This window comes from Globicephala melas, chromosome 13, assembly GCF_963455315.2.
Source record: "Globicephala melas chromosome 13, mGloMel1.2, whole genome shotgun sequence".
Classification (NCBI taxonomy): Eukaryota; Metazoa; Chordata; class Mammalia; order Artiodactyla; family Delphinidae; genus Globicephala; species Globicephala melas.
This window is the reverse complement of record NC_083326.1, coordinates 7,364,133-7,389,539: the sequence shown is the minus strand read 5'-3', so window position 1 is coordinate 7,389,539 and position 25,407 is coordinate 7,364,133. Positions and strand designations below refer to the sequence as shown.

The following is a 25,407-nucleotide window of genomic DNA, read 5'->3' as shown; positions in this document are numbered from 1 at the left end:
GAAAAAATGGGGAGCACGACTAGCTCCACAGTGAATTTCAGTCTAACAGCATAGTCCCAAGGGATCAAGTATTCTGCAGTGTGCATGTGTTTTAAGGTTTAAAATAATACCAAGTTTTACGTAGTAAGGTAGATAGCTAGTGGCACAGGGATATTGGCTCGGTGCTTTGTGACAGCCTGGAGGGGTGGGATAGGGAGGGTGGGAGGGAGGGAGACGCAAGAGGGAAGACATATGGGAACATATGTATATGTATAACTGATTCACTTTGTTATAAAGCAGAAACTAACACACCATTGTAAAGCAATTATACCCCAATAAAGATGTTAAAAAAATAATAATAATACCAAGTTTTAGGAGTGCCCTATATACAGCAGCCTTTAAAAACAAGGTCATACATTTCTGATTCATATGAAAATTTTATTAAGAAAATACACACATCTCGAAGTTTGGGATGAACAGATACACACTACTATATTTAGAAGAGATAACCAACAAGGACCTACTGTATAGCACAGGGAACGATATTAAATACCTTGTAATATCCTATAAGGGCAAAGAATCTGAAAAAGAATATGTGTATATATAAAAACTGAATCATTGTGCTGTACACCTAACACAACATTGTAAATCAACTATACTTCAATTAAAAAAAAGAAAATACACACATCTCAGTAGAATTTATGAGAAGAAATTTATAACAAATGAGAAGAAAACAGTTCACACCATTAGGAAGTTTTTAGACTGACTCCTGGAACCATCTAGAGTAAGTCAATCTGGTAAAATACACTCTACACAAGGCGTTCCCCTTAAACCGGTATTCCCATAAGCTATTACCAGAAGACGGCTTATTCCATCTCTTTATCTTAAATACAAAGGTGAGAAAGGGTAAGCGATGACTTTTGCTACGTGTGGCTTCCTTCAAGTCAATAATGAATGCTTGGGACGTTATCAAAGGAAACACTATCAATTGCAAAATATGGTTTTAATTTCAGTTAAAGGTCATTAGGCAAAGTATAATAAAACATTAGGCAGAAATTTTACTTTGTCAAATATTTAGCTAAAATAGATCTCAGAAATTCCTTATTCCACACATACATTTTTATATTACTACTTTCTGTTATGACCTTTTAGTGGAAGAAGTTATAGATATGGATGTAATACAATAGACATAATTAAAAATATATCTTACAATTCCAATTCATATCGACATTGGTAGGTGTCAAGATACAAAGTGTATAAGCACTATTGAAACTGATTTGCACAGAGTGATAGCAGTTGGTGGTTTTGTGAAGATTAGCAAATCAAAAGATGTTAGTGAGCTGGAATTTTTGGTGTAATTTATCAAATTCAAAACCAAATCTTTTGTTTACATCTAGTACTTAAAATGCTTAAGACTAACAAATTAAATAGGTTTATGTTGTATTTGAATTATAAATGGGAAAAAGTAAAAATCACATGAACTGGTAAAACACGTTAAAAAGGACCTAAGACTAATATCATAATAGGTGAACAATTTTCATCTGAAATAACAATTCCTGAAGATAAGGTATTTAAGATCCAGATAAAATCGCCGGTCACAGAGGCCCTTCTTCCCTGAGAAGGGCTGAGGTGACACACAGCTCTGCCTCTCACCAGCAGAGAACTTGGGCAAATCTTTTAAACCTATCTGAGCATCTGTATCCTTCTCTGTAAAAGAGGCACAGTGACAGAAGGTGGTTGTGAGGATTAAATACGCTGAGGCATGTAAGCTGCTTAGGACAATGCCCGGCAGAGTAGGTGCTATCCATAAAATTTAGTTTATCATCATTTGCTAACTGAACATACCTAACGTGTTGGTGATAATTCAGTGACTATGTAGGAATCAATGATTTGCTAGAACGTACACTTAAAATTAGGAAAATAAAGGGGAACAGTTTTCCTAGAACAAAAAAGGACATACTGAAAATTGGGGAGTATATACCCATAAATTTCCCCTTCGTCTTAAAACTTTTAAAAGTGTGCTGAATGTAGGGGTAATTTCCCAAAGAGCAAAGTGGAAAATAAGTTTTTATTTGGGAAAAACAGGATTGATTAAATAGCCATATCAAAGAGTCAGTTTACTGGCAAAAAGCTGCTACAGAAATATACAAAGCATCCCAGTCATTTGACTTAATTTGTGTTTTACGTCACTGAACTCTGTACACATTTCCAGACCCTGACTTTTTCTCTTTGAGAGGCACTATTTTCCATATCCAAGTAACGAAAATCATTATTATTTTAAAATCTAATCACTGGTTTATTTGAGAAACTGCTGGCAAGGATTAAGGGAATTATGCAATAAGAGTCCTGTCCTAATTAGGCCCAGATTATTTATAAAATTTGGAACAAAGCATTGAGCTTTTTGTCCACTTATATTAAAACATCTTGACTTCAGATGAGAGGTAAGTTTTCTGTAGTAAAATTGTCTTGAATATTTTAAATATTAAGTATGTTACTTTATTTAGCTTGTCTGTGGAGGATTTATTTTATTTTAACATCTAGATGTACATGAAAGTACAAATCATAAATCAGTTGAGAGCCAAAGTAGATAATGAATCTCTCTGCCATTTTCTATAAAGTCAGCAATGTACCTGCACCTGTGGAGAGGAATTACGATACTGGTGTTACTTCATTCTTTAGGACAGTCCCTTTAAATGGAATCCCAGTAGAGAGCTTTGAGCTTTATATTAATGTTCTCAAGTATGTATGCGCAACAGAGCTGCTTCCATTTTGGTGAATTCAACCTTGGAGCTGTTCAAAGTTTGAAGAGGTTATTTTTGAGGGGTACTGAATGGGCTTGGGAAAAGCAACAGGAGCATTTGGATGAAGTATTTTTTCTAAGGCAAGACTTCTCCCACTCCTCTACTCTCCCCTTTGGGCTTTCTCAGTTATCTGAGAGTAAATAATGCTCCATACCCCTTGATAATTGTTATGCTTTGGTCTTAATTCATTAGCAACTCCTTATCAAAGGAGAATGCAGAATCTCATTTCTCCAGAGGCTGATAATTTAGAGAAAGAAAAGACAAAGGATAGGGTAAGTCATATCATAAGACAAATAATAACGGAGAACAAATGTCCACTTGATAATCTTTTATAAATGAAAACTAGTTGCTAGGTTTTCCTTAACAAATATATTTAAAATCTAATTTAGAATTGAACAATGTTCTATTTACATATTTTCAGAATAAGCTGTTTAAAAGTTCTGTATTTTTGTTCTTATGAACATCCTAGGTAAGTTATACATAACAAAAAATAGATGAAAGAACAGAATTTCAGTTTTCTTTTTCAGAGAAAGTATATACTATCTGAGCACTAAACTTAAACGCACACCACACTCAGTACTCTGGAGCAGTGCCACTCAGTGTGTTCTCTATACCAGCAGCACGGGCATCACCTGGGAGCTTGTCAGAAATGCAGGATCTCAGGCCCCACCCCAGACCCACCGCATCAGCAGGAGGAATTAGTTAGCTCTCCACATGATTTGGACATCCACTTTAAGACAGTGATTGGGAGGGGAGGGGAAGTGTGTGCACCAGAATCACCTGGGGACCTACTGAAAATACACCTGCCACAGCGCTGCTCCAGGTGGTCCAGGGGGCCTTAAAGGAGGAGGCAGAGGCATCTGCATTTTAAAGCTTCATAGTGACTTGGTGGCAACTTCCTGGTTAAGAATCCATCCCTTAAGGTTTTAACCAAAATCTTTAACACTTTTCCCATTATAGTCAATAAACCTTACCCTCATTAGTTATCCAATTTATTTCACAGTACAGGTGGGTGGTCTCAGATTAGAAAATTATGTATTCTCACTTTTCCCACTAAATAATGTGACAGACTAATCTACAGAATTTCTTCTTTTTTCAAAGGAATAAAAATGACTGTCCATTGCTATTTTTCAAATTAATTACCTTTTCGCTGGGTAAAAGCTTCCATAGAGGGTCCATTTCTTTTCCAGTTTGCTGCCATTATGCCACCTCCCTTCCCACCATGCTGTTAGCTCCTGCCTGTATTCTTAGCTTATATACTAAAACATTTTAATTTGTATCCAAAAAACTGTTACTTCTTAAAATACTGGTTGGTAAATAACACATAATAAGTAGCTTCTAAAGTATAAATATGATTTCTGTCTTATTTAAGCAAGCAGGCTATATGCCATTTGGCCTTGTTTTTTCCTTAAAATATTTTTAATTTCCATGTATACTGTATTAGGCATATTTAATAAGCAAACATCTTAGTAAAATTACTTTAATTCTACATTTTCCCGTCTTCAATAAGCATTAGGTGAAAAACAGGTCTGTAATTATTTTACTTGTAATGTTAAACTAAAATCAAGATTTCACAGAAAATATTTTTGTGGATGATTTTGTTTTGACAAAGGTAATATGAGAAACATAAACCTTTCATCCTTAATTGAAAAAAACAATTGTGACCTGATTGCTTTTTTTACAAAACAGATTGATGATATAACATACCTCTGACTTTACTCATCTATTAAGTGGATTTAACCAACTGCATTTTCCCATACTCCAAATGGCAATGCTATTTTGAGCATTCTTAAAAACACTGAATTATATTCAAAATTATTGTGAATCAATCTCTACCTATAGGTAAAAGGAGACAGGAACATAAAAATGAAGCCTTTTTATCTCCCTGCAGAATATCACATCTAACATATCAAGGACTGTGGAGGGAAATATCAAATAATGTGCACACTGATATGTAGCTATGAATAATTTTTCGTAGTTAATATTCTAGAATGGGCATTTAAGTTTTGTTTGTTCCCCCAAAGCAAACTATGTTAGGCTCATGTATAGCAATACTACTTCTCAAAATGTTTGGGATTGTTCTGTGGGAACTCTCCAGTGTGTAAGCCACATAAGAAAACTGGTCTCACTAGCCAGTTATTACCCATTTTACTGGGATTAAAAATGACATTTACTGGTCTGAACACCTGCTTTATTCATTCCCACTTAGCTCTAAATTAATTTTGGTGGTTTCAAACAATTAAATCCATCTTCAATGGAGAAAGAGTTGTCACTACTAATGACAGTTAAAGGAATGTATCATATGAACATTCCAAAATTATATCAAGTAATAAAGAGCATCACTACTGGAATAAGGGTATAGACTCATAGATGAGTCTAAATATGACTCATTTAGATGTGAAACATATGGCTAATCTGTTAGGTCACACGCTGTCAAAAATCATAATTTATGCATCAAGTATCCTATACCCCCTTCTTTAGAATCATCTAGAAGAAAATAAAAATATGTGTTTTCCATAATAAGCAAACCTGAATTTCTCGTTGGGCAATAAAAGAGCAAAATTGAAGCAATTTAAGATATTTATTTTAAAAAGTTACACTGAGATTTTTATACACTGTTGAAAACAATGACTAGTTTATTTGTCTAAAGGCGGCAGTACTTCACATTTCTCCCACGTTATAGTTAAGCCTCAGTTTAGTCCCAGAAAATACATAATAGAGTAGATTTTTCCTGATCTATCTAACTGAAAAGGAATTTCAGAGCATGAAGGTAAAATGAAGCAGAAATAAAAGGACATTTTTAGATACTGACAATTTGTCCTTAGAATTTGGTTAAATTTGGCTTCTTCCCAAAATTCTGTACTCATATCCACAGAAGTAAATTTCTATTTTAGTAGCCCTAGAAGAACTGGGTGAGAGAAGATGATTAGCTATAATAGTAAATAGCAAATACTTTGGCAAGAGTGAACAGGAGCACAAATGAAGACACTCGCAAGTATCTTTTTAATATCTCTGATGTGGTATGAGCTACAAATCAGAATGAAAGCATAATGGTTATCTGATTTCAGGGTGCAGGTGGGCATTAACAATGTAGTCAGCAGGTCCATCCTGTACAGACAGAAGTGGAGATTCATGGGAAAAAATAAGCAAAGTGGTAGGGGAGAATAAAACACAGAAAAAACCCATACATTTGAGAACGTCCTCTCTTTTTGTCTGAAGAAAGGAGTCCCTGAAGCATGGAAAGTGTTTATCAGTGGTGTGCTTCTATTCCGTTGTTGGTGGAGGGCGTGACGCAGGCTCTGGCCAATCGTACACATCCGGCAGCAGGGAATCGTATTCACTTCGCCATATTCTTTCTCGAATGTATCTGGTCTTGTCCTCAGGTTCCGGGTATCGGAAAGCCATTTTATTAGCATATAGATATTCTGTAACCTGAAAAATAAAAAAGATTACTGTGTAGACTCCCCATTTAAGAGAAAAAGTATTATTAAAACACAAAGTAATGAATTTGGAAGAATGGCGTTTTTTTCATAATGAAAAATAACATTACTTTGACTCACTTCAAGACATTCACATACTATTAAAAGGTAAAAACATCTGCAGTCTCACCATAAGTTCAATGTGTTTTAAAGTGACTTTAAAGTCCCCCCCCGAATTATTATCAGCATTTCCTTAATACTTCAATAATTTTAAGCTCTACCGTGTGTTGGTCCAGCAGACCTACTTGGTAGCCCGCCCCACCTGTGTCCCTCCCCACCGCCCTGCTGAGACCGTGTGTAGGAGACTCTACTTCCTAGTCATAGGTGACTGGGCTAGGGTGAAAATCTAACCCAAAGTGAGCCAGATGTTTTTCCTCTAGAACTTGAATTAAAAGACATAGAAATTATTATAAATCAGGTGCTGGACACTAGAACTATAAGGTCAAGTAAAGTTAGGGCTAGAACCTATACATGGCAACTCACCACCACCATCACTGAGTGCCAGGCATGTTCTATGTGCTTTACGTGGGTATCTCATTTAATCCTCCCAAGAACCCTAGGACACAAGTACTATTATTATTCTCATTTTATACACGAGCACACAAAAGTTTGAGGAGTTTAAGTAACTTGCCCAAGCTATTTAAAGTGAGAACTGTTGTTTCAAACCCAAAGCATTCCGATTCTAGGTCCCAGACCCTGAACAGTTAAGCTAGGTTACTTCCCACCTAAACTGGCTTGAATGAATTTCTGATCTTTGTGGCAAGCCACACACAATGACTGGTGGTGAAGATAAAGCCCGTGACTCTCTGTTTTGATGTAAGATGGGGTAGTATGAAGAGCTTCCGCACAGGGTAGCATGGTGCCTGTCATCTAGTTAAGTTCTCAAGTTATGGTTTAATTTTAACTTTAAAACAATGCAGTGATACGTGGTAAAAAAAAAAAAAAAATCAAACAATTATGTCTTTCTCCTCCTCTAATTCCCATTCCAAGGGAATTAGATAGTTCCCTTGGAACTAATTCCAAGGGAATTAGATAGACCAAGATAGTCCTTGGTCTTAGGAGTTCAACCTCACTCTATTTTGAGACAGAATTCCCTTGAACAACATGGGTTTGAACTGTGCAGGTCCACTTATATGTGAATTTCTTTTACTAAGTATGTACTACCTGATCCCCAGTTGGTTGAATCTGTGGATGCGGAACCTCGGAAAACTGAGGGCCAACAGTAAAGCTATATGTAGATTTTCGACTGCGCAGAGGGTCGGCCATTAACTTCCGCATTGTTCAAGGGTCAACTGTATTGCCCAGTCTGTTGTAGGAAACATATCTGTATCCACAGAGAAGGCTGGGGGCAAGGCCTGAGATGGGAGGGAGTCGTCCTTGATCAAGCAGGCATGTGGCAGGTGACCGGTGACTATATGGGGCTGCCCAGTGGCTGTGGGTGGTGCTGGGCGACAGATACACAGCACTGTCTGCTCACCTAATCCCGTGGCTCCTAAAAAGGAAAGCCTCAGGACACCAGAGGAGGAGGGGGAAGAGAGACGATCCTGGGGGCTCTGCTCCTATACCAACCCCAGCACAGATCTCCGTCTATTTCCCCATGTACTACCTTTCATGCGGACACACCAGTAATCTAACCAACTGATACATCCCAAAATCTGTCCCACCTGTAATATCCTGTAATTCTCAAGTTGAACTCTATTCATCCTAATTCTGGGCTCTAAATTCTTCAGTTGTTTTACAATAGTAAGGTATTCTGGGGCTTCCCTGGTGGCGCAGTGGTTGAGAGTCTGCCTGCCGATGCAAGGGATGCGGGTTCGTGCCCAGGTCCGGGAAGATCCCACATGCCGCGGAGCGGCTAGGCCCGTGAGCCATGGTCGCTGAGCCTGTGCGTCCGGAGCCTGTGCTCCGCGACGGGAGAGGCCACAACGGTGAGAGGCCCACGTACCGCAAAAAAAAAAAAAAAAAAAAAAAAAGAATCATTTGGCAATGTGTATCAGAGGCCTTAGCATGTTAATCCTTTTGTTCTTAGGATTAGAAATTTATCTTAAGAAAAAACGATCACAAATGCACATAAAGACTTATCTAAGGATGTTCACTACAGTATTATTTCTAACAAAACGAAAGATGCTTAAATGTCCCCCAAAATAGAGAAATGGTTAAGCAAACTATGATATAACAAAGAGAATTCCATGAAGCATTAGTGATCATGAGAATTATTATTGATTTACCTGGGGAAAGGCTTACAGTATATTAAGTGGAAAAAACCGCAGTGAGAAACCAATTTTAAAAACAGGCACAGGTGACTGCATGTGTGTGCGTTTTTATTATGTGTTTGGGAAGAAAAAACAATAGAAGGCAACAAATGTGAGTTATATTCTGTAGTAAGAATATGAGCAACCTAAAATTTCTTTGCACCCTCTAAATGTTTCTGATTTTTCTCTAATGAACTTGTGTTACTTGCATGAAGAAAACACCATTAAAATTTATGTGAAGAGGTATAAATTATTACTTACTTTAATAGCAATGTTAATAGAAACTTCCTGAATATTAGCAAGTGGCGGGTAAAGTCTCCCCTGAGCTAGCTCTTTATCCGTCAATTGATTTGTCAGAGCCTGAAGAGAAAAAAAAAGAACTTTACTTTTGTTTGCTTAAATAACAGAATAATAAGGACTAATAAAATGGGGAAAGGGTTGGGGGAGCAGAGAATAATACAGGTAACATGTTTTCCTTATTTCTAGCAGGAATACACTTAAACCACTGCAGAAATTAAAACCGTTTACCACTAAACAGTAAAGAAATAACCGGATTTAAAGACTTTTTAAAAAATCAGATTTAAAGACATTTTATCTATGCTGTCACAATTACGTTACTTTCAGATATGTGTAATACAGGTACAGTATTTATGAAAAGATTCATAGCTTACAATCCAACACTGGAAAAATGATAAATTAATTTTATGCAAAATAGAAGGTAAATCAAAAAAGCAACGGATGAGTAACTTCCTTTCCACTCATAAGGCAGATTTAACCCATTCTCTCTCTGTTTTTAAGATCCATTCAGCTTTATAATTCATCCTTTATAAAATAACCAAACAATATTTAAAACATTTACCTTTGCAGCCTCTAGGAAAACATGGTCACTAATATGCCGGGTGTTACAGAGAATAACAGCTAAAGCCACACCTGGAATACATTTTAAATAGTTTACTTAGTAAGGTCACTTCCAATTATGAAAGTAGCCAAATAAATCCCTAGATTTAAAGCAAATTAATGGTAACCCACCCCTACCCCAAACAGCCCCTTCAAACAGTGAAGCAGGCAAGATAAATCTGAGCACTAAAATTAAGTGATCTTTACCTGTTATAATTCTTACTTATTAGAAGAAACAATTTTAGAAATATCAAATGGCTTTTCTCAATTTAGTTTTCACATTTATCAAAATTACAAATGCATACAATTCATCAACAGTTGTTACAAAAACATAAATTTCCGGGACTTCACTGGTGGTCCAGTGGTTAAGAATCCGCCTTCCAATGCAGGGGATGGGGGTTCGATCCCTGGTTGGGGAACTAAGATCCCACAATCTGTGGGGCAACTAGGCCCATGCACCGCAACTACTGAGCCCACGCGCCACAACTAGAGAAAGCCATGCGCCACAAGGAAGAGCCCGTGCGCTGCAACTAAGACCCAACGCAGCCAAAAATACATAAATATTAAAAAAAAAATGTTGATACTGAATTAAAAAAAATCAATTCCCAGTCCATCTCTAATCCTCCATTTCTTGCTCTGCAGAAGTAACTACTTTTAATTCTTTTAGCTGATTATTTTAGTATTTCTCTCTCTCACAGTTTGCTTCTATTTCTTCTGATTGACTTTGAGTTTTGGAGATCACCGACTCCTTCCTGTTGGAAATAAGTATTTAGCTTTCTTGCACATTTCCAGCCCTCTTACCAATATAGTTAGAGCATAATTTTGGTTGAATCAGTGTTTATATTATTATGACTTCATAAGTGCTCTTCACAGCTGAGCCGTGTATTAACATTATATCCTAACTTTTCCTCTTCTGCCTTTTTGTTTTCCCTAAGGTTATTGTCCTGCTTTTTCCTTTGATTTTTCGGTACTTAAAATTATTTCATGCTGAGACACTTATTCATTTAGTTGTCTAAATCATCTAGTAATTTCAGCTATTTCACATTTCTCTAATTTCATCCTCGAGAATAAATCTCTGCTGAAACTCCAGTCTGGCTTGGTTGCTCTCCATTCCAGATATGGAGCCGTCATCCTAGAAACTCTCTTCATCTTCATGGGGATTCCCTTTGCTTCTAAGTTGAGCCCATTTCCTAAATCTCACTCCTTCCTAGTATTTTTGTGACTCCCTTTTTTGGGTAGGATATATTCTCCAGTAGTTTTCTGAAAAACAGTGCATAGGAGATACATTTCTGGAAATCTTGCATTTTTGAAGAGCCCCCGCCAGCACCCCAACACACACACACACACACACACACACACACACACACACACACACGGTTTTACTACCTTCCACTTTATTTGATAGTTTGTCTGGGTTTAAAATTCTAATTCGGAAATAATTTTCCTTCAGAATTGTAAGGCATTATTTCAATACCTCACAGCTTCCAGCATTGTTGGTGAGAAGTCTGGTGCCAATTTGACTCCAGATCCTTTTTCAACAATTATCTTTTTGTTGCATCTCTGGAAGTATGTAGGATCTTTTTTTGTACCTAATGTTCTGTAATTTCACAATGTGTGCCTTGAGGTGCATTACTCTCGCCCACCATATTTGGCACTTGGTAGGTGGGCCCTTCCTATCTGGAAATTGGGTCTTGCAATTTGGGGAAATGTTCATGAAGTCGTTGATAATTTCCTTCCCTCCACTTTTCTGTTCTCTCTCCCTGAAATTCCTACTTTCTGATATTGCACCTCCTGGACTAGTCCTCTAATTTTCTTTTCTTTATTTTCCATCCTCTGATCTTTGCTCTATTTCCAGATGACTTCTTCAAATTTTTCTTATAATCCTCCTACCAAACTTTTCATTTTCCAGAGCTCATTTTTGTTTTCGAATTTTTTTAAAAATAAAATTCTGTCTTGTGTCTGGAATATTTGTCTCCATGAGGATACTGTTTTTTTTTTTTTTTTAAACATTCCATTTCCCCACATAATCTGTTTTTTCCTAAACTGCTTTTTTCTGTTTGTCTATTTAGTTTTTTTTATGAAATAAACTGTTCATATAAGGGATTTTCCTTAAAATCCCTTCCTTTGAGTGTTTCTCATATGTAAGAGTTAGGAACTTAAAAAATTGATTGCTATGAGCACGAATACGGCAAACCCTATTCAGGGTTTCACACTATTCAAAGAGTATCCCAGCAGTCTTTGGCCAGAGTGGGGAAGTATGGTAACTCAGTTACTCAGGGATGGGAAGAGGATCACGGTGGTTAATAGCTTCATTATTTTAACCCAGCCTCTAGATAATTTTTTTTTAAGTTGAATATTCGTTCCATCTACGTTTAATGTAGTTAATTAAATGTTTGGGGCAAAATCTATTGTCTTCTTACGTTTGTCTGTTCCATATTCCCTTTCCTATTCTTTCTTGCCTTTTGGATTAAAAAAAAAAATCATTTCATTTCCTCCCCTAATATTCTCTTATCATAGTTTGGAAGTTCTTCTAGTCTTCTAGTGGTTATCTTAAAATTTATAACATGCATTCTGATCAAAGTTTCATGTTAATTTTTAGTTTGCCCTCCTGCCAGACAATGGAAGTTAGGATTTCCTAACAGTTTAACTCTATGTAACCGATAAGCTATTATTATTGTGCCTTTTAATTTTGTCTCTATATCTTTCAAAATCCCACGTCATTATTGTTTTGCCCAACACATAAAACGTTCCTTTTGTTTAACTCAAACATTCACAACTTTCTTTGCTCTTCATTCTTTCCTACATCTCTGAACTTCTAGCTGGGATTACTTGTCTTTTGCCTAAGGAATACTCTTTAGAATTTACTTTCCTTTCTTACATGTCCGCAGATGGTGAATCCTCTTTTTTTCCTCTTCTGAAAATATCTTCATTTTGTTTTAATCCTTGAAGGGGCTTTTCACTGTGTAATGAGCTCTAGCTACACAAGTATTTTGTAGAAACCACTCACACAGGTCACTCCATTGTCTTTTGGCCTCTTGTTGCTGTTGAGAAGTCAGTTGGCCTGACAATTATTCCTTTGAAGGAAATCTGTTTGCTCTGGCTGAATTCACAGTCTTCTCTTTGTTGTTGTTTTCTGAAGCCTCACAAGGATGTTACTGGATGTAGATTTCTTTTTACTTATCCCATGTGGATTTCACTGAGCTTCCTGAATATTGTGTAGTGATGTCATCTGTCAGTTCTCAACCATGAGGCCTGTAACTATTGCCTCTGCTTTACTTACTCTCTTCTTTCTCTGGGACCTCAATTAGATGTATATCAATTAACGGTATATATCTGTTTTTCTATATTTCCCCCCTTTTGGGTTGTATTTGAAAATTTATTTGTAAAAGTAACTTGAGGAATAGGATAGTGTTATCTTGTACCAGAGAAGACTTCTGCTTGCTTCTGCCAGGCACTTGTGGGCGCTGGTAGGCCAAAACAAAGGCTTGAGGTTTTCCAGATCACCTCAAGTGCAAACTATACCCACACTCCAAGGTACAGTCCTTTAAGGTTGCAGCCCAAAGTGGGAGGTGGCTCACTAGCATCCCATCCTTTACAGGTGCCAGACTCCCAACTCTTGACCTCTCTCCATGAAAAGCACAGCTTTACCTCTAAGTCACTTCTTCCTGATTAGGAAGGCTCTGGCCCTTTTAGGTTTTAATTGTGTTGTTCATCCAGGTATAATTGCTGGAGTAGGTAATTCAAACATTTCCAAAGCCTTGAGTTTTTAACTGCTTTTTGATCGTTCTTTTGGCCAATCCTGTTTTGAAGCCCATTTTAACCTCTGCTACCAAGTCATTCTTTTGTCTATATTTATAGTCCTAATAACTGTTATTAATAAAGTTAGAACATTGAAATGTTATATAAAAGTAATCAACTGCCGAATTCTCCGTTAGTCAAATACGATATTAAAAGTGGCTTTGTTAAAATCAGCAGAGAAGTATTATTTTCATGGTCTTTATGCCAGAGAAATACTGTTGGATGGAACAGACTGATTTTGAACATTATCAAGTTCTACAAGGGGATCATCAGTGATGGCAGAGTTTCTGTTACAGATGCTAGGTTTCAAGAGACAAGCAGAGCAGAACTCTACACAACCACTCTGCTGGGGGGAAAAGGAGGAAAGTGCACTAGAAAAAGGACGAAAGTGCACTAGGATATTCACAGGCCCAAAATCTTTATTTTAACAACAGTTATAATAACGTGCTTCCTTGATGCCAGCCTATGTGTGCGATAAATCTGTCCTAAAATCTTAGAGCCTGCGGTCAGTTATTCAGGGAGAGGCCCACAAGGAGAAAGACACAAGTACAAAGGAAATTCATGCCAAATCACTATTTTGCTCAACATAATTCTTTCATTAAAATGAATAAACTAAGGATTACCAGAAACTTCTGGAAAATAAACAGCACAAAGGAAGAAATATTTAAAAGAATCTTAATAACTCTCAGGAGAGATCTGAAAGGATGCTGCAAGCTTAAAAAAAAGTGGCTATTAAAAAGTTATTCTATGACAAGAAAAGGTATTGAGAGTGAAAAATAATATTTGAACCTACTGAGTTGATGATATGATATTAAGCAATTATTATTTATTTCCTTTGGTGTGATACCACTATTACGGTTATGTTTAATTTTTAAAAAATTATTTTTTTTAGTGACACATACTGAAGCACTTATTAATGAAATTATATGATGTCTCTGATTTGCTTTAAAATAACCCAGTGAAGGTGGAGTGGGTGGGAGTATAGATTAAATAACACTGGTTACAAATTGATAACTGCCAAAAAGTGGGAGAATGGAACATGGGATTTCATTCTTCCCTCTACTTTTGTATATGTTTGAAATTTTCAATAAAAAAAGACTGTTGAAACAAAACATACACTAGAAGTGCTAAAAAAAAAAAAAGGAAACCAAAACAGATACAGATAAATTAACAAACACCACAGAAATCCCCCATATTAAAGAACAAAAAAGGTAAGAGGTGAAAATATGAATAAAAGTTACAAGTCAGGGCAACAGAGGGATTTGACCATGGTCTAACACAAGTTCCATAAGGGAAAAACAGAAATAATGAAAGGAAAGAAATAAGGGGGGGGGGGAAAGACAGAACAAAAAATCCTTTGGGAAAGAAAATATAGTGAATCGGTCCACCTGCAGACATGCATGATGGAAATAAAGCCCAAACCTGGATGCATCCCACTAATATTTCAGAGATCTAAAGATAAAGAAAACACTGAAACATTTTTAGGGAGACAAAGCTAGTAGGTATAAAGGAATGAGAATCTCATTGACACCAGATTTCTCATCAGCAACCCTGGCCACTGGAAGTGATGGAGAAATGTTTCCAAAGGTCTGACAAAAATGACTTTGAATCTACAAATCTCTACCCAACCAAACCATCAAGTGAGAGAACAAAATAAAGACATTTTCAGATACATAAAAACTCAGTTTTCATCCATGCTTCATAAAAAAACTTATTCAAAGATGTATTCCAGAAAAATGAGACCAACACAAAGAGGAAGAGTGTACATGGGCAAGAGAGAAGCACCACAGAAATGATTTGCTGTGGGGCAGGATCAGGATGAAATGAAGGAAGCTGGCAAGAAATTAGAGGAGGATTCATTATACTTGACACTTAAAAGACTTTGAGTGTCAAAAGTTTTGTTGATCTAGAATTGCAGGTTCTACTGTATTTATCAAACCACACTCTTGTTTAGACATGAGTAACATATAATCATGTAATTTCAGAATCAATCCAGAGACAAAACATGGAAAACAACAGAACACAATGTAAGTTTCAAAAATTTCTCTGCAATGTAGAAATAACAACCATAGTTGAGAGATAAAATAAGAAGAGATAAGAAAGCTAAACACCAGATTTTTTTTTTCATTTTTACTATGGCAAGCTAATAAAAACTGTCTTAAATTGCTTACAAAAGCTCTTTATTATACAGAGATAAAGGTAACTACCAGGAAAACTAAAAGTAGTAATAGAAATTGACAGGTACAGAGAGAAAGCAAGGTATTAGGAGGTATTAGGTATTACGTGTGGACTATTACTTAGATTTCACAGTTGGAAGTTCACACATACAGTCTAGAGTTGGAAGAATCAAGATAAGGGAGAAGTGTGCCAGTCATGATGGTAACCATCAGAAAAACTCAAAGGAAACCACAGTGGTTATAGCTGATAAGTATGATAAGGAGGTACCAAGGGGAGATAGGTTAAATAATTTTTTAACATTCTGTTCCTTTTGCATTTTTATGAACCATGTACTACTTTATTTCTATAATAAAAACAAATTTAATGAACGGTATGAATAAATAAATTTTTAGGGGAAATAGAGCAAGTTGGATTTGCTGAATTCCTTGAGTTTTCCTGTACATTCATAGCAAAATCCTGTAAATACCATTGTTTTTTAAATCTTAAATTCTAAAGAATTTCATAAGGAATTTTAATGTAATTATTAATGATTACTCTATAACATAAATAATGGTGGCATTTACCTGGAAAAATATATACATTGTTTCCTTGACCTGGTATAAAGACTTGCCCATCACTGAGTTTCACTGGCTCAAATGGACTGCCACTGGCAAACAAACACCTTCCCTGTTGAGAAATGAAATAACCTCAATTTTGTTACTTTATGTGGACTAGAAAATTGAGGTGAATTAAAACAAAATTAAACCCTGTAGTAGACCAATATACTACTTGCAAAATAGGCATAATTTACTATAAAACATAATCCTCTCATTCAAATCCTTATTAGAATAAGGTTTGTTTTATGCATAGCAAGCATTCAAAGTTGAAAAAGTCCATTAATAAATTCTTTAAAACCTGACACTTCTATTTGCTTTAAAACTTAACAAATGTAGACGGCAAAAAAATATCATCCCTAATAATAAAGACTGCTATAAACATCTGTGAATGAGGGGAAAACATCAAAAATTAAACTGCTACCATTTACTGTACATCTGCTGTTTCTGGCTCTGTACCAGGTGCTTTAAATGTGTTAACTCAGTTAATTTAGCCCACATAGAAGGCTTATGAGATTATCATCTCCATTTCACTAATATATATTTTTAAAAAATCTCAGAAATCAAAGGCTTAAATATTTCCAAGTACTTTGTAAAAAGTCACACATCATAACTATAGCAGTTAATCTTGAATCCAGATTTTTATAATTCTAAAACCCATGGTTTTCTATTATGCTACAATGCCCCCTAGATAGGAAGTTTATAGAACAGGCATATGGTATAACCACAGTCACTCCAGAAAAACATGGCATGTTGTCTTGTTAAAGAAAAGGAAGTCTCCAAATTTGTTGTATCCACCAATTTTAGTACTGTGCTCTATAACAGCATATAATACATTTTACTAGCACCTTCAGTATTTCTAAGAGAATTTGGTGCCCATGGAATTGAAAAGTACCTGAAGGTTAATTTATAAATCCTTTATATATAATTTTCCCCCACAAATTCCATCTGTCGCACCCCTACCTGACCAAAAAAAAAAAAGGCAAGAAAACAATAGTTTTCAAACAGGATAACTTATCTTGGAATACTTGAGGTATAACTAAAGGAAGTCATGTTTAAACAGCTACTTAGATGAAGTTAAAAGGTGATTCACAGAAAGCTGAACTATCTCCACACAGTAGGATGCACAAAATGACATGACACCTAAACATTTGACAGAGTTATTTTAAGTGTTTAGATAATACTTTATCTTTTCCCTACATCTACTGATGTGTATTATAGCAAGAGTGATTATTCTTTGAAATATAGTAGACCCTTGGCATTAGTGGATTTAGCACTCAAGAATTTGACCCTTTGGACAACCTGAAGATCTACCATGTGTAGTAATTATTACTTTTACAAGACATACTTTCAATTTCAAAATGATCTCAGGTTTATGTGTAGAAGCAAGTCAACTGTGCCAGTGGTGGGCCCAGGTGAGTGTCTTGGACCTACAACTCCAGAAAGCTATAGAATTTTCTACAGATAGTTACTACCATTCTCTACCTGTTCTAAGCCTAGCTTTATTTGTGACAAAAATTTTGTTTCTTTGAAGATCATGGTTAATGCCATACGAGTTACCACAATGTATATAATAATATAGATTATTTTTGTGCCACCATTAATTTTAATAGATTTATAAAGTGGATTATGCAATATAGCTCTTTATGGGGAAAATGTTATATCCTCATGTCAGTAAATTTGGAGATTTAGAAAGATCTTGGGCATCTTCTCTAGAATGGCAAGATTCAACAGCAGTTCACCTTCTCCAGGCCATTTTTTTTTAACATCTTTATTGGAGTATAATTGCTTTACAATGTTGTATTAGTTTCTGCTGTATAACAAAGTGAATCATCTATATGTATGTATACATATATCCCCATATCCTCCCCCTCTTGTGTCCCCCTCCCTAATCCACCCCTCTAGGTGGTCACAACAGGCCATCTTTTTTTCTTTTAATTCTTCTTCTTTCATAATCAACCTATAGCTTAAATGTGGCAAGACCTTAATGATAACAGTATTCTCATTCTGAAGTCCAGGTTAGCCTATTCTTTGTTCTTTGAGCAACTGGCCATTAAAATATAAAAACACTTTTTTTTTAAACGCACTTTTCTCCCTAAGCAGCAGAGGGTGTTAGACTAGCACTGAGACATCCCTCCACCAAAAACAAAAGGACACTTAAAATTTTAGCAGTAACTACAAATACATACATTTATGCCATTATTTTATGTAACACTAAGAAAAAAATTATGTAAAATTAAACTATGACACAATGCTTTTTTACCATTTTTAAGAGATAACACAATTTCAAAGTTATAAAAATTGTGAGAAAATTTGCATCTCAGAACTGATACAGTGTGTCAAACTGGTTTCCTTGAGGAATTTTTATTCATTCAAACGGTGTACATCTATTACAATAACATTTATTCAAAAAATAAAATTCTTAAATGTTTGAAGTCTTCTACTGATATACTACTACTGCCCAAAACATTTAAATTTTTTATATTTTGGAAATGCCAAGACCCATAATACATGGAGTATATTTATCAACTAGTCTTTGTGTAAGACTAAGATTTAATTTGGGGGGCAATAACCATTAGTTTTAAGTAGTAAAGACAGGTGAAGAGGATGAGCAATCAAGCTAATAGTAATACAACTCTTTGGTAAAGAAGTAAGACAGTATACTAAAGAGACTGATTTTTTTTTTAATATATCTGTATGCTGACTTTGTGGATGAGTTCAAAAGAAAAGATTTCAATAATTATTAGAAGTTTCAGTAATTATTATAACTGTTGGAAGCCACTAGTCAAACAAATTTATTTTGACTAACACAAAGTGGCAATATAGAAACAAAAGGAATTTTGAGAGAATATATGTGTCAAAATACAATTTGTAACAATGAGAAAAAAACAATGCTAAATATATCAAGAGCGTGAATATTAAGTTCAGAAAGTTCTGAGAGTTCTACTTTGGCAACAGTCTTCTAGGTTGTTTCACACCAATTCTCCCTCTGGTAACAATGAGAAAAACTGGATAAAATATATTAAAAATATGTTTTAAGGAAGTGGGAGTGCTACCAAGATAGGGAGAGCTTGGAGTGGAGACAGTCAATATCCAAAAAAAGAGGAAAGCAAGGTATTTGGGCCCAGCATTTGAAGCTTTCCTCCTTCAGGTGAGTGATTTCAAAAGGAAAATCTGTGGCTGAGTGCCTGAGCACTGAAGTTGTCAGGAGTCTCATGATGACAGAGAGAGAAAAAGTATACTTCAGAGACCACTACGGGTGAGGGGTGCTGATAAATACCCCAGGGTTGGGCTTCCCTGATGGTGCAGTGGTTGAGAGTCTGCCTGCCGATGCAGGGGACACGGGTTCGTGCCCCAGTCCGGGAAGATCTCACATGCCGCGGAGCGGCTGGGCCCGTGAGCCATGGCCGCTGAGCCTGCGCGTCCGGAGCCTGTGCTCCGCAACGGGAGAGGCCACAACAGTGAGAGGGCCGCATACCACAAAAAAAAAAAAAAAAAAATACCCCAAGGTTTTTGATTCATACCCAAGAGAAACCGTAAACTGTGGAAACAGATGAGGCCTCCCATGGACCACATCCTGCTGAATTACATGGAGCTGCCCCAGACTAACAGCCTCCAAAAGGAACGGCAAAGCTGCTATGGAGGAAGGTAACTTCATTCCGAGCCTCAAATTATTGCTACTATCCTTCATCCACACTACCTAGCACTCAATAAGGAAGTGAAAGACAGAAGTAAAACTAGGTTTACAAAAAGACAAGAACTGGATAACCAAGAAGAAAGACAGATAATAGAAATGGACTCACAGAGAGTGAGATATTTGTTACTATCAGACATTAACCTTAATTATGATTCATATATTCAAGAAATTAAATGACAAGACAAAATTTTAGCAGAGAACTGAAAGCTATACAAAAGAATCAAATAAGTAATTAAAAAATATTGTTAAAATTGTGAGGTGTGATAATACTGTGATTATATTTTTAAAAGAATCCTTAACTTTTGAGAGATATACTATAATATTTATAATAAAATGATATGTCTGAGACTGGCTTCAAACTCTAAGGTGAGTAAGATGTAGAAGAAACAAGATTGGCAATAAGCTGATCACTTTTGAAGCAGGGTATTGGTACATGGGAGTTAATTATACTGTTCTTTCTACTTTTGTATATGCTTGAAATTTTCCATAATAAAATACTTTTAATAGAGACAAAAACATTTATAAAATTTATTAATTTTTCTCAAGGGTATGACCTAACAATTACTACTCCTATATATCACTGTAAACAAGGCTTTAAAAATCACTTCCTAAACAACAAAGATTACTGTATAGCACAGGGAATTATATTCTACATCTTGTAATAACCTATAATGAAAACAAATACAAAAAAATGAAAAAGTATATAACCGAATCACTTTGCTATATACCTGAAACTAACACAACATTGTAACCAACTTAAAAGAAAAAAATCACTTCCTAGAGTCACTTAAAGATCACTTGCAAGAACAATACAGGAAGTGATTACATTGTGGAGATTACAAATATATCTCTATAGAACAGTAAGGGAAAAAGAACTGTCCTAACAGTATACAAGCAGATACTTTTACCTGGGATATAACCCAGTGGCAGTGTCAAAGAATTCAAAAGAGCTAAATTTTAAACAATTTAGATGAAAGTAAAAATTTGTTCCAGGGAGCTGTCACATGACTCAAAAGAATGGCCCTATGATGGTGAAGATACATGTGAAGAGGGTAAAAACAATTATTTCATGACATGTGAGGGCAAGAAAGTAGTATTTATAAATTGATTATTTCTATAATACGTGATTTTAAGTCTGTGACGCTAAATTAATGAATTATGGAAAGAATGAAATAAAATTCCACAAGTGAAAAATACAATAAAATTAAGAACCTAACAACGGATTTAGCACAGCTGAAAAGAGAATATGCAAACTGGAAGATAAGTCCAAAGAAAATCACAGGATTGAAACACAGAGAACAAACAGGATGGTATACATAGAAAATAGTGTAAGAGACATATTAGATATGGTGAAAAAGTCTTGACATTCACGTAACTGGAGTCCTACAAGAGAAGAGACAGAATGTGTCCAAAAAGACATTAAGCCACAGATTCAGGAGCTCTACAGTCCTCAGGTGGAATAAATACAAAGAAAACCACACCTAAGTCCATAGTAGAAAAACTGCTTAAAACCAAAGACAAAATGGTCTATCAAAAAGAAAACAGAAGTCAGAAAACAAAAGAACGATACATTCAAAGTTCTGAAATAAAGTATCTACCAACTCTGACTTACATGCAGAGTGAAACAATATCCTTCAAAATGAAGGCAAAATAAAGAAATTATCAAGAGAATTCATCAGACCCACACTTAAAGTAAGTTCTTCTGGTAGAAGAAATAATCCTAGATAGAAGCACAGGTATGCATGAAGGACACAATGGCAATAGAAAATATTAAAATGTAGGTAAATCTAAATGAATAATTTTTGTTTGAAACAAAAAGAATGTCTTTGGGGATTTAAAATATAGAGAGAATTAAAATGCACAACAATAGCACAAAAGGCCTGAGGGTATTAAAATGGATATATAAAGTAACTGCTTTCCAGAATTGATACAAGCAATAATTTACATCAGAATTTGACGATCCATGGATACATGCTGTAATCTCTAGAGCAACCATAAAAAGAATTATTCAAGAATGTATAACTAATAGGCTAAAAGAGGGAAAATAATAGACATAACCAATTCATACTATTATTAATACCTCTGTAAGTGTATATGCTTCTTCAGCTGTGCACTCAGCTTGTGCTGTAGGATTACTTAATGCAAATATTACAGGCCTCTCATTGATATCAGCCATGGCTTTGATTACACCAGGAGTGAAAAGTCGGCCAGCTCCTGCAACTCCTGTAATAAAATAAGGGGGGATAAAAAAGGAACTTCATTACAAGTAAAACATAGCCTTCTCATCAATAGTATTTCTATAACAACACAACAAAAGCACAGGTAAAGATAAGACCTGTGCTTATCCCATTACAAAGATAAGATTTGGCATTGCTGAGATAATTCCAATCTTAAATCTGAAAAGAGAAACAATAAAATGTTAAAAATTTTCACTTAAATATTTATTGTCTACCCCAGATATAGTAAATTGTGGGCAATAAAAAGAGTATAAGACTACCTCCATCACGTAGTTGTTGTCTAACACAGGGGTCCCCAACCCCGGGGCCATGGACTGGTACCAGTCTGTGGCCTGTTAGGAACCAGGCCGCACATCAGGAGGTGAGCGGCGGGTGAGGGAGCGAAGCTTCATCTGCACTTACAGCCGTTCCCCACTGCTCGCATTACCACCTGAGCTTTGCCTCCTGTCAGCATTACGGTGAGCTGTATAATTATTTCATTATATATTACAATGTAATATAATAGAAATAAAGTGCACAATAAATGTAATATGCTTGAATCATCCCAAAACCATCCCCCTCCCTGGTCTGTGGAAAAATTATCTTCCATGAAACCGGTTCCTAGTGGTAAAAATGTTGGGGACCACTGGTCTAATAGGCACAGAGCTTCAGCTTTTTTTTTCCCTTTAACTTTTTATTTTATATTGGAGTATAGCTGATTAACAATGTTGTGATAGTTTCAGGTGCACAGAGAGCTTCAGTTTTACAAGGTAAAAGAGTTCTGGAGATTGATTGCACAACAATGTGAATGCACTTAACACTACCTCACTGTACACTTATAAATGGTTATGGCAAATTTTATGTTATGTGTATTTTACCACAATTAAAAAAATTGTTTTAATTAAAAACTTGCACCTCAAATGTTAACTTGTTAAACTCTGTGGTATTCATTATAAAATAATAGGAGTTCAGAAGTGATAAAAGATCTTCTTGACTAAAGCAATCTACTTTTTTTTTTTTTTTTTTTGCGGTACGCGGGCCTCTCACTGTTGTGGCCTCTCCCGTTGCGGAGCACAGGCTCCGGACGCGCAGGCCCAGCGGCCATGGCTCATGGGCCCAGCCGCTCCGCGGCATGTGGGATCTTCCCAGACCGGGGCATGAACCCGTGTCCCCTGCATCAGCAGGCGGACTCTCAACTACTGCGCCACCAGGGAAGCCCCACAATCCACTTTCTTGATAGAGTTCAGTTTAATGACCTTTTAATAAGCCCCTACAATGTCTGAGACACTGTATTAGGCCATTAGGATATAAAAATGAGCATAATGCAGGCAGCTTATAGTTGAGAGAAAAAACAACAGAGTAAACAGAAAACCAGAAAACCTGTAACAGGTGCTCAGCATGCAGTGCACAGAAGCACGGCATGAAGGAAGAATACTTAGCCCATGGTGGGAATCTGGGGATGACCAAGCAACGCCTCGGCTGAGTGCTTACACAGTTCATCCAATAAGACTTACATTCAACAGTCAAAGAAATTTTAAATTCCATTTTATAAACTGATATGTAATAGAGAAAAATACTGATCTGGAGACCAAAGTTTTAGTGCTTGCTTGGTCACTACTGGCTATATGAAATATTCACAAATCTTGGGCAAGTTGCTTAACATCTCTGTGCTTGTTTTTCTCATGTAAAAAAGGAACTTCTACTCAGTGTTTCCCCATGTGGAGGTATGTGGACATAGTCTTAGGAATCCATGAGTTCTAAAAGAATTAAACATTTTTTTCTTTTTGTTTCCTTGACCCTCCAGGGACTGAGTCAATGGACAGATTCTTAGGTTTCCATACTGAGTTTTGAGACAGACACACTTGCAATCTTTAAGATTACTTCTCACTCTAAAAAATTATGAGTTCTAATCAGTGAAGAAGCTAATACAGACATCCTTTTCCTAACCATAAAGACTGTTTGAGACTTAAAACAGTAAGTTTACTATTTAACATTTCACAGAGCTCCTCCAAGAAATTGGCAAAATTACAAGAAAAATTATAGCTTCAAATCTTACAGCTATATAGGAAATGAAATAGTCCCTCTTTTAAAGACTTTTACATTTTCTGCTCTGAACTTAATGCCATGTTGCATAGTCTGATGTCAGCTATGCAACGCCTGACTCTTAAAACATACCAAAGGCTTACAGCTTTGTTGCCAGTGAAAATCTTTAACTCTGCATAGGATTTTCTTGGTCTGTCAAATAACACTGGTCTTTTTCAGGTTTTGAGCCCACCAGTCATACCAACTCTAAAAGCAAAGCATGCTCAATCACACAGCTTCTAGAAGTTAAAAGTACAAGCAACATCCATTAACAAAACTTTACACACTGTATCTAAAAGCTACCACCTACAACACAGGGAACATAGCCAATATTTTATAATAACCATAAATAGAGTATAACCTTTAAAAATTGTGAATCACTACATTTACACCTGTCACTTATATGATATTGCACATCAGATATACTTCAATTTAAAAAAAGCTATCATAGAAAACATTATATATGCTGAAAGCTAGGTAAAATCTGTCATTTCATTTTGAGTAATCCTGCATGGAAGTTATGACTGGCATTACACAGGTAAGTAACAGAATGACTTGACAACAACTTTACTTACCAATTATAGCTGAAGGCTTAAGTATATTTACTGCATCTTCAAAAGTATCAGGTACGCTCTCTGGGGCTAAGTGAGCAAATGGTTCCTGATGACTGTCTATTGTAGCTTTCCGCCCCTGAATTTTTAGATAAAATACAGTTTTTTAGTAATTGCTTATTAAGGATTAATTGAAAAGACATCATTATAAGTCACATATTGTTTCTACAATAAGAATATCTTTTCATTTTCATGTACCTTTTTTTTTAAATTTTTATTTGCGGTACACGGGCCTCTCACTGTTGTGGCCTCTCCTGTTGCAGAGCACAGGCTCCGGACGCGCAGGCTCAGCAGCCATGGCTCACGGGCCCAGCTGTTCCGCGGCATGTGGGACACGAACCTGTGTCCCCTGCATCGGCAGGCGGACTCTCAACCACTGCGCCACCAGGGAAGCCCAATGTACCTTTCTTTTTAACCCATATCTTCCAATTCTATCTTCATATTGCTCATAAACCCAAATATAAAATACAAATCAAATTCCATTATAACCAGAAACTTACTAATCCCTCTCAGAAACTCATTTACTCTGTGAAGTCCTCCTAAATCCAATAGGGCACAAAGGCCCACAATCCCTTATCTGGGCTAGCTGTGTTTTAAAATTCAGAATTTCATATTTTAGAACTGTCTTATGATAATATATCACAAATACCCTCACAATGGGCTCTCCACAACTGAACAGAACTTATGAATAGTCACACCAAGTACAAAAGGTGAAGATTAGAAATACCCTCTTTGGGGCTTCCCTGGTGGCGCAGTGGTTGAGAGTCTGCCTGCCAATGCAGCGGACACGGGTTCGAGCCCTGGTCCGGGAAGATCCCACATGC

The 25,407-nt window shown here is 36.1% G+C and overlaps 1 protein-coding gene across 2 annotated transcripts in view; it reads right to left on the bottom strand.

The window, feature by feature from the left end:
• Nucleotides 1–408: 408 nt before the first annotated feature.
• Nucleotides 409–25,407, bottom strand: part of ME2 (malic enzyme 2) — a 59,256-nt gene continuing 34,257 nt past the window's right edge. The window contains exons 11-16 of one of the 2 annotated variants that reach the window (XM_030867946.3): nucleotides 24,548–24,662; nucleotides 21,755–21,897; nucleotides 15,948–16,050; nucleotides 9,371–9,441; nucleotides 8,773–8,871; nucleotides 409–6,212 (exon numbers count right to left, since the gene is read on the bottom strand). In XM_030867946.3, the coding sequence (XP_030723806.2) occupies nucleotides 6,045–6,212; nucleotides 8,773–8,871; nucleotides 9,371–9,441; nucleotides 15,948–16,050; nucleotides 21,755–21,897; nucleotides 24,548–24,662 (699 nt within the window). In that variant the 3' untranslated portion in view covers nucleotides 409–6,044. Of the gene's footprint in view, nucleotides 6,213–8,772; nucleotides 8,872–9,370; nucleotides 9,442–15,947; nucleotides 16,051–21,754; nucleotides 21,898–24,547; nucleotides 24,663–25,407 lie in introns of those variants that run through there. The other variant, XR_004041978.3, reaches the window with a different exon arrangement.